We start from the raw sequence: 20,977 nt of genomic DNA on the forward strand, positions 1-20,977 counted from the left end.
AAAACAATGAAAAAATAAACATGAAAACGTTTTTTCAAATGAAAGTAAGGAATAGCATTGAAATTTAAAACAAACAGAGATTATTACGCATATGAAGGGTTCTAAAAATACTTTAGCATAAAGAGCGAGGTATTTAGGAGGAGATAAATACCTCGCTCTTTATGCTAAAATATTTTTAGTGATTTCAACTATTTATTCTACGGCCTATTTGATTCAGGGGTCATTCTTAAAGAATTGGAACAAAACTTACGATTTAGTGTAAAGAGCGAGGTATTAACGAGGGTACAAACCCCCTCGTACACATAATAAAAATATAAGAATATAAAAGTTTGTTACGTAAGTTAATTCTTAAGTTACGTATATTTTTTACTAATAAAAACGTTCGTTGAATATTAAAAGTTCTAGTAGCCTTTTTAAGTAACCGAAAAATTGGAGGGCAGCTAGGCCTCCTTCCCCACCCCTTATTTCTCAAAATCGTCTGATCAAAACTAAGAGAAAGCCATTTAGCCAAAAAAAAATTAATATACTAATTTCATTTCAATAATTTATGGGCGGAGAGCCAAAATCAAACATGCATTAATTCAAAAACGTTCAGAAATTAAATAAAAAAAACTAGTTTTTTTAACTGAAAGTAAGGAGCGACATTAAAACTTAAAACGAACAGAAATTACTCCGTATATGAAATGGGTTGTCCCCTCCGCAGTCCCACGCTCTTTACGCTAAAGTTTTTAGTTGTTTTAAAAAGTAGAATTGTGGCAAAGAGTCAAACTTTAGCGTAAAGAGCGTGGGACTGCGGAGGGGACAACCCATTTCATATACGGAGTAATTTCTGTTCGTTTTAAGTTTTAATGTCGCTCCTTACTTTCAGTTAAAAAAACTAGTTTTTTTATTTAATTTAAGGAAAAGCCCAAGAGAAATCCAAAAACTAAAGAAGATACGACAATAAAAAGAGAAAAAAGATGTTCGGAGAATTACTGAGAATGAAATTAAAAATTGGCAAAATCGTTTAAAAAAAAAAAAAAAACTTTAAAAAAAAATGAGGAAAATGAAATTCCAATGAACAATTTTCTTTAAAAAAAAAATTGAATTGCAGTAAGGTGTGACCGATTTATCTTTCATCCTTTTGAACTTTAATTCATGTTATCCAAAAAATATGGTACTTCTGAGATAATATGTCATCTGATGAAAACACTTGATTTAAGCAGACAAAACTTGATTTTTCCCTACTAGTTTAATAATATGTTAAGTTCCATTCAATAGACTATAATTTATTCCACTTGAACAACTCTTCAGCCTTCCAAACACGATACCATCATTCTTTAATCCTTGACAATCTTTTAAAAACAGTTTTTCAAACTTCCATTGATACTAATTACTGGTTGAGCGAAATAATAACCCATAAAGTGGGCTCCATTGTGGAGACACAATAGTGTTTTTCTATAGCCTCAGTTATAATAATCGTCAATTGATAGGTTTATTAAAAAAGAATTCTTAAAACCATGTGCAATGATGCAAAAAAGCTAAAGAAATATGCTTGCAAAGATCAATATCTAATGCTAATACTTGAGATATGAATTCACAATAAACTTGAAATTATAGCGAGGATTGTAGTGGACCAACATTCTTCAAATTTATTTTGTGTAAATAATATGCTTTCTTTTAAACGTAAATGTGATTTATTGTCATTGCTAATTAACGATATCTACCATTTTGAGGTGCTTATGAGGTGTTTTTGGAGCTAAATTGGATTTATAATTAACAACTAGCAAACCCAGTTTGCTAGTAACCCCTGAAGTAAATCGGGTTTAGCAAGGTAGCAGTATAAACAATTTTTTCCAAGAGCAGGGGTCGGGGTTAAAATACGAGAAATATGCTTCTAAGATTCTCAATTTGTGGGGGAAGGGGTAAGTGCTTTAGACTAGTATCAGGGAGACTCCCCTACCAGAAGCTAACTGGTAGACTAACTAGTATCCTTATTAAAACCATAAACCTTCAGGTCTGATTTCAATCTCGTAACGGCGAATCATGTTGTATAGAAATTGATGTCTGAAATATATTTAAAGAATCACTTGTTTGGCCTCTTATTATTTAAATTAAATTTTTTAGCTTCTCTCTAATTTTATTTAGTATTAGGTTTAGTTGTTTCTATGATTGATGAAAGTCTGTTTGGTTTTTGCTGATTAATCTTATAGTTTTTCTTTTTTTTCTTTCTTCTCTGGGTTATTTTTTTTTTAAATGACGCTCGTCTCTTCCTCCTCCTGTGCAGACCACGCATCCATCATGGGGATTTGACTTGTGTATTTGATTTTTTTTATGATTAAATGATTATGATTATTCATAAATGATTATTCATAATATGAATATGATTATTCATAGGTAATGAATAAGTCTCTTCGAAAGAGTAGGAAAATAGCCATAAGCCACTTAAAATCAGTTCGGAAACCTATCAACTATTTATTCCAGAGGATCTTTTACTCCATCAACTATTTATTTCACTAACTACTTACTCAAGAGGATTTTTTCACCTTATGCCATTTGTGGCGTAAAGTTCTTTTTACTTTCGAATACGCCAATTACCTTCGATCACCAGCTAGAAGAATCTTGGGAAATCAATTTCTAAGAGATTTTCTAGGGAATTGATATACAATAGCGAGTATCAGAATGTGTAGGAAATGAGAGTGAAGAATAAAGAATTGTGCTGTTAGAAGACAAGTGACAGCGAGAATCAGAACGAGTCAAAAATGAGAGTGAAGAAGAAAGAAATATTACAATAGAAGAACGAGCCATCGCAATCTTCGAGGCCAATAAACTATGGTGCAAAAGCCAGTAAAATCTATAAAAATTCAGTAAACTATATAAGTCTTAATTAAAAGCCAATGGGACCCTTCATGGTTGTAAGTATTTAGTGTGTAAGCGCAAAACCCAGTACAAAACACAAGCTTCACAGGGCTGCAAAAAAAAGAAGAAAAAACAATGATATTTTTCTTCTTAAGGACATAATGAAGATCATAATGAGGTCATAACAATTCCACTGGTCCTATTTACTTAGTTATAGTAATAAAGATGAAACAAAGTAAAAAAAAAAACAAGAAAAAGAAAAAAATATATAGTTATGAAACAAGATGTCAGGCATATAGGTTACCTTATTAATACTGATCATTTTAATTACTTCAGGTCCTATTAGGATTATGCTAAATAAATACTAATGTTTTCTTACGACTTTAATCCATTTAAAAAGCTGTTATGGAAGAAATAAAACGAGTAAAAATAATGGGCGTCTTTGTAACTTCATATCCCACCTTTGAAACGTACACCTGTTAATAAAACAAAAATCACAACTTCAATTCAGTTTCTAATCCCTTAATAAAGCTTTGTAGAGATAAATTATTTACAGACATTGCTTTGCAACAAACACCAACTCAAAAATCATAGTAAGCCAGGAAGAGATCTTATAGGGCCTTTTTCCTTATCAGCACTTAGAAACACAGAGCTCCTTTCAGGGTACAGATTTGATGAGGAGTATATCGGTGAAAAGTTCATACTATGGGATAAACTACCAGAAGCTATGGGTAGACCTGAGCCATTTACAATTCTTTCGGGTGAAGGTCGAGCTATTGGATGAGCCATGTTTGACGGATGTCTTGAAGTTGCGGCGGTTGTATCAAAGAGCATGGGCATGCGGACAATACGTTGTGAAGCGTGAGCTATATTTGCAGCTTCTAATTCAGCAGCAAGCTGTCTTTTCCACTTGTTGCGCCGATTTTGAAACCAAATCTTCACCTAAAATTGAAAATTAGATTTATTGTATGAGATCAGTGTAACATTTTCTAACAATATCTAAAGCTGTAGGACAGCAATGAATAAAAAAATAGAGGTTTGCTTCTGAAGCTCAATTTTTTACCTTGAAAAAATGTTTTTATTATTTTATTAGGCTAGAAATCCGAGAGTATTTCCGCTGTTTTACTGTCGGTTCGTGTTGACGTTTCTTGTTACTGTGCTACAGCAAGAAGCGTTAAGGAAATTGAGATTTTTCATGAATATCGAAGTTTCTTAAATCTGTTAGGGATGAAACAATACAGTAGGGACTAAACAGTCGAGGAAAGTTCCTTCAGCATAAAAACAAAGTAGGAAGAGCGCAGACATTTTGGCAAAGATTTCTGAAAAGCCCTATTTTGTGACGAAAAGGGTTTGAAAAGAAAGAAATACTGAATTAATTGATCCTATGGCATATTTTAAATTTGAAGGACAAACCAGCCTCTTGGAGAATAGTTACACAACGAAAAATTACACACAGACAACTAATTAAAAATCAAAAATAAACTGGATAGTTTTGTTCTGTGTTAGCCCACAATGGTTCAATAATCCAAGTCATTTTTTTCTTTTAAGACACGGATCTAATTTCTGGCAAAACTTCTTGTTTCATAGTCAAACAGTTCGTGATGACGAACAGTAAGTCAGGAGCGACCCGGCTCAATAGTAATCGAAATTCTAAATAACGGAGTTCTGATACAAACAGATATATCAAAGGAATCGGCATTTTTTGCTCATTTCAAATATATAAGTCTTATTAGCCATCAAAGGTTTTGGTCTTATCCACCAAAGGTTACAAGCCTGAGAAAATTTGTCTGATTTTCGAAAAAAGGAGGAAACATCCCTTAAAAGTCATATGATCTTAACGAAAATCAAATCATAAGATTCAGCGTATCAGAGAACCCTAGTGTATAGGTTTCATGCTCCTATCTATAAAAATGTGGAATTTTATATTTTTCAAACAATTCGTGGTAAAGAACTGTAAGTAAGGAGCGACCCGGCTCAATAGCAACTGAAACTAAAAAAAGGAATTTTGATATAAATGTACATATCAAAAGAATCGGCCTTTTAAGCTAATCTCAAATATATAGGTTTAATTAACCATCAAAGGCTTTAGTCTTATCCATCAAAGGTTACGAGCCTGAGATAATTTGCCAGATTTTCAAAAAAAGGGGAAACATCCCCTAAAAGTCATAGAATCTTAATTGAAATCAAATCATCAGATTCAGCGCATCAGAGAACCCTACTGTAGAGGTTTCAAGCTTCTATCTGCAAAAATGCGGAATTTTGTATTTTTTCAAATAGCTCATGGTAACGAACTGTAAGTAAGGAGCGACCCAGCACAACAGTAACTGAAACTCTGAAAAAAAAACAGAGTTAATATATCAAAAAATTGAATTTTTATGCTGATTTCGAATATGTAATTTTCGTTAAGTTTAATCTTACCCATCAAAGGTTAAGAGCCTAAGAAAATTTGCCTGATTTTCGCAAAAAGAGGATAAGATCCCCAAAATTCACAAAATCTTATTGAAAATCCCACCGTCAGGTTAAGCATATGAAAGATTCCAACTGCAGAGGTTTCAAGCTTCCTACGGGAAAAAAATGCAGATTTTTTAATTTTTTCCAGAATGAAGGTCACGGATATGTGTTTATTTTATCTTTGTTTGTTCTTTTTTTCCACGGAGGATCGTATCGATGCTGTGGTCCTAGAATATCGTGAGAGGGCTCATTTGACCGGAAATTAAAAGTTTTAGTGCCCTTTTTCAGTGACTAAAAAACTTGAAGGGCAACTAAGCCCCCTCCGACGCATCTTTTTTTTATGGTGGTCCAATCAAAGTTTTGAGATAGCCATTTTGTTTGACATAGTTGAGTGGCTGCATAAATATTCCTTTAGAGATATCATGACACCCTAGAATCCGTGGGGAAATGTCTTTAAGTTACAAAATTTGGTCCTTGTTTACGTACAGTTTTTGTTATCGGGAAGTATGTATAAATTTTTGGGGGTGAGGGGAAAAGGTTCTGCTTGTGGGATTTTCCTCAGAGGTAATTTTCCATGAGGAAGGAAGTTTCTAGCAGATGAATTTTTAGGGGAAATTTTGCACTAAAGGAATTTGCCAGAAATCCTATACAAAATTCTTCTTATGTCTTGCTTTCTCGTTACCGATTCAATTTTGTGCGTGGAGATGTTAAGGGTAATTGTCCGGGGTAAATATTCACCAAGATTAAATTGCCCAGAGAATAAACCCGCGGGGAGGAGGTATTTATCTATGGACAGATAGCTATATTTTCTGGCGTTACTTAAAAAACGGTCAGAAATCAAATATAAGAAAACAAACAGGTTTTTCAACTGGAAGATAGGCGCAACATTAAAACTCAAAACGAACTGAAATTATTGTGCATATGAGGGGGTTGCTCCTCCTCAACATCTCGCTCTCTACACTAAAGTTTAAATCTGTCTCAACTCTTCAAGACAGACTTCCGAAACACTTTTGTTTAATTAGAACTGTAAGAAGTTTTTCCTTAAAAGTATTAAACACTTTGGCGTAAAGAGCGATGTTTTGAGGAGGAGCAACCTCCCTCACATACGTAGTAATTTCTGTTTGCCCTTTCAAGTTTTAATACTGCTCCTTACTTTCGGTTGAAAAAACTTGTTTGTTTTTTTTAAATTTAATTTTACCAGAAGAAAGCTTACGGATTCAAGTTTATTTATTAATTTTTTTCCCCTGGGTAATCGTATCTACCCAGTGTTCCTAAAATATTGGGAGGGATCTCATTCAAACGGAGATTAAAAGTTCTAGTATCATTTTTAAGTGACCAAAAAAATTGGAGGGCAACTAGACCCTATCCCACACTCCTTTTTCTCAAAATTGTCCGATCAAAATTTTGAGATTGCCATTTTGTTCAGTTTAGTTCAAAAGCCAAATAACTATGCTTTTGGAGATATCAGGACCCCACACAGCCCGCGGGGAAAGGTCTTTAAGTTACACAATTTGCCCATTGTTTATGTATAGTATTTGTTATTGGGAAGCATGTATGTATTTTTTGGATGGGGGGGGGGAGAGAATTTTTCGCTTGTGCGATTTTCCACGAGGATAATTTTCCATGAAGAGAGAAGTTTACAGGGGGGGTGTGTGAATTTTTCAGGGGAAATTTAGCACTAATTTATACATATAATTTAATTTATACGTATATTCCTATACGAAATTCTTTTTATATCTTGCTTTCTCTTTGCCGGCTCAATTTTACGCGTGGATATATTAAGGGTAATTGTCACTAGCCTCATCATGAATAGCTTCAAGGCATGCTAATACCCAACCCCCTTTCTTATGTTACAATATAGGTCTAGGCCATTTAGATATCTGCATTAGCCTATATTCTTGTTGTCTATGATTAAAACTGGGCATTTGGAAGAAATCTAAGCGCCATCACTTTACTTTGTAAAGCACAAGCCGAGTTTCCACAAATATTCAATACACCCATATAGCTTTATTTACTGCATTTGAAAGAACAAAAATAACACAAATATTAATAAACCGGAAATTCAATTGTTATAGTATTCTTGTAAGTGGGCCAAAATGAGACTACCAATATATTTCTTATGCTCGAATTAAATTTGTTACTAAATAAATCTACTAATAAATTTGCCCATTGAAAAAGCCTGGGATTACCAACTTTTTTTAAAGAAAGAAAACAGGTATTCGCTTCGAAAGAGTTCATTTTGTTTTTGTGTGCCTTATCATTCTTGGAACAATAGCTAAGTCATACAATTTTTTTCTTATCTCTAAATCTTTGTTTCGCAATGTTCTTAAGTCTAACGTTGAGCATTTCGACGAATTATCAATTTTCCAGAATATCTGTTGGTTAAATCAATAGTAAAGATTGGTGGAAAATCATTAAATTAAAATGAACAAGAGGAAAGAAGAAACATTAAAACCTCTAATAATTAAGCGTCCATTCAAAAAGAGCGTTCTAACAACAGAAGCAGTTTAAAGGGCGATAAAGACTTACAATTTTCTTCCAGTGATTTAAGGGTGGGCACACACAAACGATAAGGCTCGTTTTTAATTGAAAAAGTAGCCTTTTCTGCAAACATTTCTGATTTGTAAAAACAGATACCCAAAGAAAAAACAAATTGACAGTGAGTTTGAAAAGTGACTGGATGAGCTTAAATATGTGCAGCAAAACTTTTCTGAAATCCACAATATTTACTTTTATTGAGCGGAACCATTAAATTTACACTAACTAGGGCATAAAATTTTCAAATAGGCGTTAGTCCAAGAAGATATTCTCAAGTCAAAAGCTGACATAAAAGGCTGTGGTAGTAAATGAAAAGTCTAGCTTGAAATACGCTGCGTATATCCATTCCTCAAAGTTACTTAGCAAAAAAAATGGAATATTATGTTAGCTGTTGCGTTTTTAACGGAACAAACCAGGTTTGTGACTTCAGATTAATTGAAAATACATTAAAACTGCTTGGTCACGTTCTGCTGATGGATCCTGATATTTTGCAATCAATTTTGCCCTTGGGAGTCCATTTGCAGCCAAACAAGAAGTAAAGAATTTTCAAATGCAGTGAAAAAAGCGAAAACATCATATTTACAGGAAGTGGCAAAGGGAGCAAAGAGGAAAGCTTCTAATAGAGTCGTGGAGGAGAGCCCTTGCAGATGTCCTGACCTTTGGTGGCTTGTTTCTGTGATGGATTGATAGGATTAGCGGCACGAACTCTAAGGATTGGCATGATGATTTTGTAGTTGATTTTCGCAATATGGTTAAATCACATTTAACTTACAAGATGAAATATCTATGGACTAAAAATAGCTTTTAAAAAAGGGTTGTGGATCCAGTATCGTAAGAATTGCGAATTTAATACAATGCAATGGTGGTTGCGGTAATAAGGGTGGAAGCAGTGAAGATGTGAACATTAGAACATCCAAGGCATATGCTGTTTTTTCATAGTTGATAAGTGCATTGGAGAATAGCAGTACATGTTTTCGAACTAAGATTAGGGTACTGGAAATTACGGTAATGACAGGGATGTCCGAAAACATGGGTTCAACGAAAGGATTAGGAAGATATTATTGATCCTAGTCAGCGCCTGAAACACAGTATATCAAATGACAATCCCACCACCTAGGGCAGTGAAATGAAATAAAGGTTAGAATGGTCGTCTTTCACGCGCAGAGCGTAACACATTGAGAAGAACTCTGTGACGAAATGGGTTTCAAAAAGGTAATATTAGCATTTTAAAAAAATGCTTTCCTTATGCTACGGGAGGGAGTAAAGAGTGAGGCTTTAAGTATAGTTGAGTGATTGTAGGATATAGTTGTTTGGGTAGCCATGTGGCCTTGTGTAGCTCGATACTAAAATGAGTTGAATGCGATACTGGAAGGAATGTAGTAGCAAGAGCAGATAAATTTTTATACAAAAGACTTGCTCGCGGAGATTAAGCTACATATATCCAAACATTTGAAAGGCATACAAACTAAAAGAAAACCTTAATTGTAACGTCCTTTCAGGCCAGATACCGAATAAAGAACTTAATTAAAATAAACGCTCAGCTACAAAATCTCATTCAGCGCATAAAAATTCAGTGCAATATTTAGTTAAGGCAGAACACTTTTAAACAAAGAAAAGGCGTTTGGATTAAGAAAAAAAATTGAAGCAAATAGTTTATACATCTAAGACTCTAATTTGATCTTATTTTGTTTAACCAAATGAACAAATGAGATGAAGGGCTAGTCAGTTATTGTATATATAGATATTCTATAGCAGTACCAAAGGTAATTATATCTTCGGCATAAATGTGCTGCTTCTTTCAAGTGCTCGCCAGCAATATCTGTCTAGGTCTATTGTCATGACACTTGGAGATCCGTAATGTAAGTTAGAAGCACAAATAAAATTCCCCGGGTGATCCGGGTGGCCCCTGGTCATCTACTCTGACGAATGGACCTGCGGTGTTGGATCCTTTATATGATGGTAGTTGAAAGTTGAAATTACGTCAATGAATGAAAAGTCGTAAGTTGTGGAGTCAAAATTACGTCACTGAGTTATGACAGCCCCTTCCATATACGGAATAATTTCTGTTCGTTTTAAGTTTTAATGTCGCTCCTCACTTTCAACTAGTGAAAATTGTTTTCTAAATTTAATATTTTTACTTAAAGTTAAAACTGAAGTAAAGAGAATTGCAAAATTGCAAGGTTGCAAAAAGAGATTTGAAATAAATAAAACTGCGAGAAAAATTGAAAAATTTTAATGACAATTATTTTGCGCAAATTCAAAAGGCAGACATACAGATTTGGCTGAATTTCTTTAAAAGTAAGTATTTATATATACTAAAAAAAGTTACCTGTGTTTCAGTGAGACTTAGAGATGCAGCCAATCCAGCTCTCTCTGAGCTTGATAAGTATCTTTTGACGTCAAAAGTTGATTCGAGTTGGAAAACTTGACTCCGAGAAAATACAGTTCTCGTTTTTTTCTTCCTCTTACAAAGTGATTCGTCGTCTAAGTTGCGTCTGTCACAAGCATCATCTTTATCACTGCAAACGGACAAATCATCACTTTCATCAGCTGAAGAATGTGGTCTTTTCTCTCCCGTCGAGGATACTCCGATAGGAGAGATGGGTGAACTTGTGCCATTTAAACGATCACCTAAAACGATTAGTGAACGATGAGGTTCAGATTTTTTAAGTATATTTAGGTGAGGTTGTTGTACGTCCGGGGAGGGAGGGGGAGCCCTATGGTTAAGATTAAAAAATATATATATAATGAGGAGGCGTGTGGTTGTGTCGAAGAGTGAAGTGGGAGCCGTACTACGTGTTAGTAAAGAATCTTTTATGTTTATGGGCCTCAACGTGAGTTTTGTCACAGAGCAGTGTACTTTAAGTTTAGTTATTTCCTTTTTTAAATTAAACCCGATTGAACCTTGAACCTTGAAATAAAAACACTCTTAGGTATGAGGAAAGCTTAGCTGCAGATGGATACCCTGGTTATAATCACAAATCGGAAAAATACTAAATACCCAAATATACTTAAGTAATATCTTGATTTAACCTTTCAGCTTTTGTTTTTTTTTCTTCTTTTTTTACAATGTCTTTGAGTTGAATTTTAATTTTTCCGTAGTGTTTTTAAAGAATTAAATAAAAAAAACAAGTCTTTTTTACTGAAAGTAAGGAGCGAGATAAAAACATGAAACGAACAGAAATTACTTCGTATGTGAAAGGGGCTGTTTCCTCTTCAACGCCCCGCTCTTTACGCTAAAGTTTGACTCTTTATCTCAACTCTACTTTTCAAAACAGTAAAAAGATATTTTGTAAAGTAAAAATTTCAAAATTATTCAAATTTTTGATTGAGCTAGTTTACATTTTGAAGTCATTTCTTTATTCATTTTAAAATAAATTAACATTGAAAACAAAGAGGTTAAACAGATTAAAGTTGCCTATGACAGAAATTTAAACAAGACTTGAGCACGTTTATGGTTTCTGGTCTATATTCGACTGATACGAAATAAGCTTTAAATAACCTACAAAATAAAATGTAAGGTTTCCATCGTGAATTTCGTAAGTGAAGCCCTTTCTAAACATTTAAAGTGTTTTCCTTATGGAATTCCACATAACGATTGATTTCATAGTTGAAATATAAGGTACCAAAATTTTAATCCGGCTTAAACCTTTGTTTTATTTTACATAAAAACATTTACACAAACTTTAACACAAAATCGCACAAACCAGATAGTGTAGCAAGGATCTTTGCACTATAGCTACCAAAACCAATACTATATATATATTACTATATATATATATATATATATATATATATATATATATATATATATATATACATATATATATATATATATATATATATATATATATATATATATATATATATATATATATATATATATATATATATATATATATATATATAAGGAACCTATGGGTATGGAATGATAAATCCTGATAATTGTTAGATAGACCCTTGGAGGGCTCAAAATGCCACAAGAAAATGACTTTTTAACGATTGTATCCATAAGTTTGATATATTTTCCCTGTTTTTTACTCATTTGACGAATTTGTGGCCAATCCAAAAATTAGATTGCCCCCCCTCCCAAAAAAATTGCAATGTGTACCTGCCACCATAATTGCTTCGAGTTCTCTTTTGAAAGGTCTAGGTAAAGGTCCTTCTATTATAAGTAGATTTTGTAACTCAAAGAAAGTATTGATAGAAAAGTAAAAAATAAAATTCAGGTACTTTTGAATGTGTTTCGAGAACCAAATGAAGCATTTTTCTCGTCATCTTTAATCAATGGAATTCTCCAATTTTTGACATACATGCAACCCCCTTGAAATTGACATCAAACATGATACGCAGCAAAAACTTCCAAGCCCTTAACTTTCAACACAAAGAGGCTAGTTTTTTTTAAGCATTTCTTTTTGTTTGTAGGAATGAAAACAGAATAAATCTGATCAGAAATTTGGGATTTGTATTGCTTGTATTCTGTCGCGTACTCTTGACACGCTGAGGTAACCTCACAAGTACCATTGCTGAATAAGAGAAATGAACTAAAAAAGTGTTCCCAGTTCAGAACAATTACCGTGGACATCAGTCACAATTACCGTAGCATAGCTATAAGATAAAGACTGAGGGACTAAGAAAATAGCGGCTCCCCTTGTATACAGGATAATTTCTGTTCCTCTTAAAATTCAATGTCACTCTACTTTCTTTTGATTTAGCTTTTAATTCAATGTAATCCAAGGGCTGAAATTTAAGCTATATGATTTTAGCTATATTTTTTCCACATACAAATAAAGAATGTTGTGATATTTTGTGAATTTTAGTAGCTAAAATATTTATGGAATTCGCTATATTCGCAGCATCGATATCTATTAGTGAAATACAGTTTTCATTGCTGATATATATATTCTTTTTTTTATTTTTGTGAGATTTAACTATAAATCAAAATTTATTAGTTGAATATGGTTTTCAATGCTGATTTTTAAAATCTCGGAAGATTTAACTATGAATCGATATCTATTGGTAAAATATGGTTTTCAATGCTGATATTTTTTAAAATCTCATGATATTTAACTATAAATCGATATCTATTAGTGAAATATGGCTTTTAGTGCTGATATTTTTAAAATCTCGTGAGATTAACTATAAATCGATATCTATTAGTGAAATATTGTTTTCAATGCTGATATTTTTTTAAATCTCGTGAGATTTAACTACAGATCGATATCTATTAGTGAAAAAGCCCCGCTCTTTAAGCTAAAAATTGACTCTTTGTCACAACTCTACTTTTTAAAACAGTAAAAAACTTTAGCGTAAAGAGCGAGCCGTTGAGGAGGGGACAACCCCTTTCATATACGGAATAATTTCTGCTCGTTTTAAGTTTTAATGTTGCTCCTTACTTGGAGTTAAAAAAACTTAGTTTTTTTTATATAATTTCTAAACGTTTTTGAATTAATACATGTTTTGATTTTGGCTCACCGCACATGAATAATTAAAACGAAATTTGCAGATTATTTTTTTTTTTTGGCAAAATGGCTACCTCATAGGTTTTATCGGAATATTTTGAAAAATGGGGTGGGGGAGGAGGACTACTTGCCCTCCAATTTTCGGTATCCAATTAAAAAATGCAACTAGAACTTTCTCTTTTTTTAAGAACATTTTTATTAGTAATAAATATACATAACCTACGAATTAACCAACGCAATTAACTTCTATATTTGTATATTTTTATTACGTATATGGGGGGGGGGGGGTTCGCCACTTCGTCAATACCTCGCTCTGTATGCTAAAGAGTGAATTTTGTCCCAATTCTTTAAGAATGACCCCTGACTCACAAAGGCCGTAGAATAAATAGTTGAAATTACTAAAAATAGTTTAGCGTAAAGAGCAAGGTAGTGTGGAGGATGAACCCCCTAATATACGTAATATTTTCTGTTCGTTTTAAGTTTTAATGCTGCTCCTTACTTCCAGTTGAAAGAAAACTTTTTTTTTATTTATTTTCTCGTTTTTTTTTTCAAATAATGCTTGAAAATCCTGTACTGCCTTCATGGAAATTCTCTTCCTTTATCATAAATTCCTCCATGTAAAGATCCTCCCACGGGACTGTGAAGGGTTAATTCGTCCCCAAAGACATAGTTATTAGGTTTTTTGACTTTGCTGGACGAAATGGCTATCTAAAAAGTTTGATCCGGTGAGTTTGGGAAAAATGAGCGTGGGAGGGGGCCTAAGTGCCCTTCGATTTCTTGGTCACTTAAAAAGGGTACTATAACTTTTAATTTCCCCTGGAATAAACCTTCTTGCGACATTCTAGGACCACTGGGTCGGTACGATCACCCCTGGGGAAAAAATCAAACAAAAAAACAAATAAACACGCATCCGTGATCTGTCTTCTGGTAAAAAAAAAAAATACAAAGTTCCATATTCGTAGATAGGATCTTGAAACTTCTACAGTAAGGTTTTCTGATACGCTGAATCTGATGGTGTGATTTCCGTTAAAATCACATGACTTTTAGGGGGTGTTTCCCTCTATTTTCTAAAATAAGGCAAATTTTTCCAGGTTCGTAACTTTTGATGGGTAAAACTTGATGAAACTTGTATATTTAAAATCAGCATTAAAACGCGATTCTTTTGATATAACTATTGGTATCAAAATTCCTTTTTTTAGAGTTTCGGTTACTATTGAGCCGGGTTGCTCATTACTGCAGTTCGTTACCACGAACAGTTTGATTATTGCTTAGGCTGCCTCACAAAGCCATTAAAAGAAAAAAAAAAGAAGCACAGCAGCTATAGTATAGGAGTACAGTATAGCTAACCTACCTTCTTGAAAAGTTGGTGAAAACGTCCTTTCTGAGGACCCGTCCCTTTGTCGATGATTATTCCATAAGTTTGTTAAACCCTGCAATCCATACCATGATTTGTCGGATGAGGCATACTCTGGAATCGGATGGTGCATTTGAGCAGCCGAATGGAGTATTTCAGGGTTGTAAAACTGGGAAAGGAGATGAGGACGAAAGAGACTCAGTGCGTTGAGATGACTCATCAGACCCATCCTAAAATATGGGTTTTTTCTTTTAAAGCAAAAAGGCACCTAAAGTAAAGCTCCTGTACGTTTAAAGTTTTGACTCTAAATAACTCAAAATTTTTTAACTCTAAATTTTTAACTCATCAAAGATGATAGCTAGGGTAAACAATTGCTTTCCAGACAAATTAATCAAAAAAACTAGTCAAGAATCACTTTCCGGACAAGTATTGTGATGATGAAGATAATATCTTAATCCACAGTGGTCTGCCATAATATAAAGAAAGAAAACAATCCAAGATGGGGTTGTTCGTTAGTATCCGCGGATGGTAGTTCATATTTGTTTGGATTTTGTGCAAATCAGGAATTTTGGCGAATAACACTTTATTGTTGTTAGGTATTCGATTTTAATTCTTATAATTTTTAGTCTTTTATTGAATTTTTTATCTTTAATTATTTGGTGTTTTTTCATTGGTTTTTAAATGATTTTGGTGTACTTTCCTCGTTTGTTTTTTGGTATTTGCTCTTTCCAAGATTATATTCTTTTATTGACGCTGAAGAAGAGAGGCGGTTGTTGTCTCAAAATATTCGCATTCTGTGTTTTCTTCAGTATTTTTATTTGGTCTTTAAAAACCCCATTTTTGTTTGTTCCCTTTCTTTATTTTAAAATAATTTTATTATATTTTTATTTTTATATTTTTATTTTATATTTATATTAATAATTTATTAATATTAATAATTTTATTGATATTTTATTAATTTCTTTCTTTATTAATATTAAATAAAAAAAAACAAGTTTTTTTTAACTGAAAGCAAGGAGCAAAATTCAAACTTAAAACGAACAGAAATTACTTCGTATATGAAAGGGGCTGCTTCCTCACCAACGCCCCGCTCTTTACGCTAAAGTTTGACTCTTTCTCTCAACCCTTTTTTTTAAACAGTAAAAAACTTACGAATCTTTTTTTAGTAACAGATATACGTAACTTATAAATTAGCTTACGTAAAGAAGTTTTGTATTCTCATGTTTTTATTACATATATGAGGGAGTTCGCCCCCTCGTCAGTACCTCGCTCTTTACACTAAAGCTTAAATTTTGTCCCAATTCATTGAGAATGACCCCTGAATCAGAAAAGCCGTAGAATAAATAGTTGATATTACTAAAAATACTTTAGCGTAAAGAGCGGGGTATTAGGAGGAGGTGAGCCCCTCAGATGGGTAATAATTTATGACGTTTTAAGTTTTAATGCTGCTCTTTACTTCCAGCTGAAAAAACTTTTTCATATTTATTTTTTCATTGTCTTTTTTTTAAGTAATGCTAGTAAATCCTGCGCTCCCATCATGGAAATTTTCTTCCATCATGACAAAATTTCTCGATGGAAAGTTCTCCCAGCCTGTCCCCCTATTCTCAACCCTTCCCCCCAACCAAAAAATCCTACTGAAAACGCCTGCACACTTCCCAATAACCATTACTATATGTAAGCACTGGTCAAAGTTTGTAACTTGTAGCTCCTCCCACGGGGACTGTGGGGGAGTAAGTCGTCCCCAAAGACATAGTTATAAGGTTTGTCGACTACGCTGAATAAAATGGCTATCTCAGAATTTTGATCCGTTGACTTTGGAAAAATAATTAGCGTGGGAGGGGGCCTAGGTGCCCTCCAATTTTTTTGGTCACTTAAAAAGGGCACTAGAACTTTTCATTTCCGTTAGAATGAGCCCTCTCGCAACATTTTAGGACAACTGGGTCGATACGATCACCCCTGGAAAAAAACAAAAACAAATAAACACGCATCTGTGATCTTCCCTCTGGCAAAAAATTCAAAATTCCACATTTTTGTAGATAGGAGCTTGAAACTTCTACAGTAGGGTTCTCTGATATGCTGAATCTGATGATGTGATTTTCGTTAAGATTGTGTTTTTTAGGGGGTGTTTCCCCTATTTTCTAAAATAACGCAAATTTTCTCAGGCTCTTAACTTTTGATGGGTAAGGCTAAACTTGATGAAACTTATATATTTAAAATCAGCATTAAAATGAATTCTTTTGATGTAGCTATTGGCATCAAAATTCCATTTTTTTAGAGTTTTGATTACTATTGAGCCGGGTCGCTCCTTACTACTATTAAACAAAAAAAACAAGTTTTTTTAACTGAAAGTAAGGAGCGACATTAAAACTTAAAACGCACAAAAATTACTTCGTATATGAAAAAGGCTGCTTCCTCATCAACGCCCCGCTCTTTACGCTAAAGTTTGACTCTTTCTCTCAATTCTTCTTTTTAAAACAGTAAAAAACTTTAGCGTAAAGAGCGGGGCGTTGATGAGGAAGCAGCCTCTTTCATATACGAAGTAATTTCTGTGCGTTTTAAGTTTTAATGTTGCTCCTTACTTTCAGTTAAAAAAACTTGTTTTTTTTATTTAATTTCTGAACGTTTTTGAATCAATGCATGTTTTGATTTTGGCTCTCCGCAGAGGAATAATCAAAACGAAATTTGCATATATTTTTTTTTTTTTTGGCTAAATGGCTTTCTCATAATTTTGATCGAATGATTTTGAGAAAAAAAGAGCGGGGGACGAAGCCTAGTTGCCTTCCGATTTTTTGGTTAATTAAAAAGGCAACTAGAACTTTTAATTTTTTACGAATCTTTTTATTGGTAAAAGATTTACGTAACTAATAAATCAGCTTACGTAAAGAACTTTTGTATTCTCATGTTTTTATTACATATATGAGGGGATTCGCCCCATCGTCAGTACCTCGCTCTTTACGCTAAAGCTTAAATTTTATCCCAATTCATTAAGAATGACCCCTGAATCACAAAGGCCGTAGAATAAATAGTTGAAATTAGTAAAAATACTTTAGCGTAAATAGCGAGGTATTAGAAGGAGGTGAGCCCTTCATATGGGTAATAATTTATGTTTGTTTTAAGTTTTATTGCTGTTCCTTACTCCCAGCTGAAAAAGCTTTTTCACATTTATTTTTTAATTGTTTTTTTTTTAAATAATGCTAGTAAATCCTGCTCTCCCTTCATGGAAATTTTCTTCTCCCATGACAAATTCTCGATGGAAAGTTCCCCCAGCGTATCCCCCTCTTCTCAACCCCTCACCCAAGCAAAAAAATCCTCCTGAAAACGCCTGTATACTTCCCAATAACCATTACTATATGTAAGGACAGGTTAAAGTTTGTAACTTGTAGCTCCTCCCACGGGGACTGTGGGGGAGTAAGTCGTCCCCAAAGTCATATTTATAAGGTTTGTCGACTACGCTGAATAAAATGGCTATCTCAGAATTTTGATCTGTTGGCTTTTGGAAAATAATTAGCGTGGGAGGGGGCCTAGGTGCCCTCCAATTTTTTTGGTAACTTAAAAAGGGCACTAGAACTTTTCATTTACATTAGAATGAGCCCTTTTGCAACATTCTAGGACAACTGGGTCGATACGATCACCCCAGGGAAAAAAAACAAAAAAACAAATATCCGGTAGAGCACGCATCCGTGATCTGCCTTCTGGCAAAAAATACAAAATTCCACATTTTTGTCGATAGGAGCTCGAAACTTCTACAGTAGGGTTCTCTGATACGCTGAATCTGATGGTGTGATTTTCGTTAAGATTCTATGACTTTTAGGGGGTGTTTCTCCCTATTTTCTAAAATAACGCAAATTTTCTTAGGCTCGTAACTTTTGATGGGTAAGACTAAACTTGATGAAACTTATATATTTATAACCAGCATTAAAATGCGATTCTTTTGATGTAACTATTGGTATCAAAATTCCATTTTTTAGAGTTTATGTTACTATTGAGCCGGGTCGCTCCTTACTACTATTCGTTACCACGAACTGTTTGATGAGATTTTCATCCAGGCCAGTGAAACTTATCAAGTTTGAAATGGCAATGAAGTTATGTCCGGAAAGCAACTGTTTTTTCTAAAATTGTAGTATTTAGTATTGTTACAAAGTCACGTGAAATCATGGGTGAAATTAAGTGAGAGCTAAGTGCTTGGAAATTAAACTTCCAGGGAATATTGATGGGAGTGTTGAACTGAATCAATAAATAACATGTACATCCAGGTCGTCCAAATGGCTTATCTGCAATATTTCAGGAAAATATAAGGGTTTTTATTAGAGATTTTCGAGGAATGCATAGAAATGTTGAACTAAATCAAAAGACACTCTATGCAGCCAAGTTTTCCAAAAGGGCTTATCTGTGATGTCTCACAAGCGGCTGAGGGTATTAAATTGAAACATTCGGTTGATGTTCAACTCAGCACTACTAGTATCGAGACTGTCAAAAAGGCATATCTGCTATTTCTCAGGCGTTGCTAAGGCTATAACTTACAGTTTATGAGACCAATCTGAAGCTTCAAAGGGATACTTAGTGGGGGATCAAGTAAATTATAAATTTTGCCACAGGGGGACCCAGAAGAGCTTATCAAAGACAATAAATGTTAGAAGAAAATGTAGTAGCATTTATTCGTAGTTCAATTCTTTTTTTATGTATTTTTTCCTTCTTTATGTTGATCTACTTAAAAATTCAGACAATGAAGAAACCTTAATTTACGATTCAGAGCCATGGGAACCTGTACAAGAAAATTATTTTTGATGTTCTTTTTTTTTCTTCCTATTATTATTACTATTTTTATCATGGTTATTATTATTATTATTATTATTATTATTATTATAATTATTATTATTATTATTATTATTGTTATTATTATTATTATTATTATTATTATTATTATTATTATTATTATTATTATTATTATTATTATTATTATTATTATTATTATTATTATTATTATTATTATTATTATTATTATTATTATTATTATTATTATTATTATTATTATTATTATTATTATTATTACTATTATTATTATTATCATTATTATTATTATTATTATTATCATTATTATTATTATTATTATTATTATTATTATTATTATTATTATTATTATTATTATTATTATCGTTTTTATTATCATTCTTTAAACAACCAATTACAACTCTTTTTAATAAATTAAATAAAAAAAACAAGTTTTTTAACTGCAAGTATAGAGCGACAATAAAACTTAAAACGAACAGAAACTATTCCATATATGAAAGAGGTTGTCCCCTCCTCAACTGCTCGCTCTTTACGCTAAAGTTTTACTCTTTAACTCTACTTTTAAAACAATAAGGTTCTCTGATACGCTGAATGTGATGGTGTGATTTTTGATACTATGACGTTTAAGGGGTATTATTATTATTATTATCGTTTTTATTATCATTCTTTAAACAACCAATTACAACTCTTTTTAATAAATTAAATAAAAAAAACAAGTTTTTTAGCTGCAAGTAAGGAGCGACAATAAAACTTAAAACGAACAGAAATTATTCCATACATGAAAGGGGTTGTCCCCTCCTCAACTGCTCGCTCTTTACGCTAAAGTTTTACTCTTTAACTCTACTTTTAAAACAATAAGGTTCTCTGATACGCTGAATGTGATGGTGTGATTTTTGATACTATGACGTTTAAGGGGTATTTCCCCCTATTTTTCAAAATAAGGCATTTTTTCAGGCTCCTACTTTTGATGGGTGAGACTAAATTTGAAGAAACTTAAATATTTAAATCAGAATAAAAATCTGATTCTTTTGATGTATCTATTAGTATCGAAATCCCGTATTTTAGAGTTTTGGTTACTATTGAGCCGGGTCACTCCTTACTACAGTTTGTTACCACGCACTGTTTTGTATCAGACCGGTAATAAACTATAAGCTATTAATTTCATTTTGAAAACGACCTTAAATTTTTTTTTGATATTTATTATTTCTTATTTAAATCCTGAAAGGAAAAATTAGTTTTTACTTTTCTGTAAAGTAATAGAATCCCAAAATACGCCCTTTCTTGTTGGGCACGATGTTTTGTATTACCATTCTAGCCCTTTTCCCTATTAGGATTTTGGTAGCGCTTCCATGATTTATGAGTAGTTTTTGCACCAAGTCAAAAAGCCAACATTTATCAATACAACGGGAAAGGATACTAAGTATCTCTTTTACGATATTGGGTGGCAAATTAAATTGTATAACCATATGGCCATCAAGGGAAAACTTTCTAATTATTGTTATCGCCTCAAATTGTTTTTCCCCAGTTCTTTCATTGTTTTCATGAC

General features: G+C 33.0%; 1 protein-coding gene across 1 annotated transcript in view; it reads right to left on the reverse strand.

Moving 5' to 3' along the window:
* Nucleotides 1-3,208: 3,208 nt before the first annotated feature.
* Nucleotides 3,209-20,977, reverse strand: part of LOC136027604 (homeobox protein HMX3-like) — a 33,369-nt gene continuing 15,600 nt past the window's right edge. Inside the window, exons 2-4 of the mRNA XM_065705016.1 lie at nucleotides 14,641-14,873; nucleotides 10,157-10,458; nucleotides 3,209-3,780 (exon numbers count right to left, since the gene is read on the reverse strand). Coding sequence (XP_065561088.1) covers nucleotides 3,427-3,780; nucleotides 10,157-10,458; nucleotides 14,641-14,873 — 889 coding nt within the window. The 3' untranslated portion in view covers nucleotides 3,209-3,426. The remainder of the gene's footprint in view (nucleotides 3,781-10,156; nucleotides 10,459-14,640; nucleotides 14,874-20,977) is intronic.

This window comes from Artemia franciscana, chromosome 5 (assembly GCF_032884065.1).
Source record: "Artemia franciscana chromosome 5, ASM3288406v1, whole genome shotgun sequence".
In the NCBI taxonomy this organism is placed as follows: Eukaryota; Metazoa; Arthropoda; class Branchiopoda; order Anostraca; family Artemiidae; genus Artemia; species Artemia franciscana.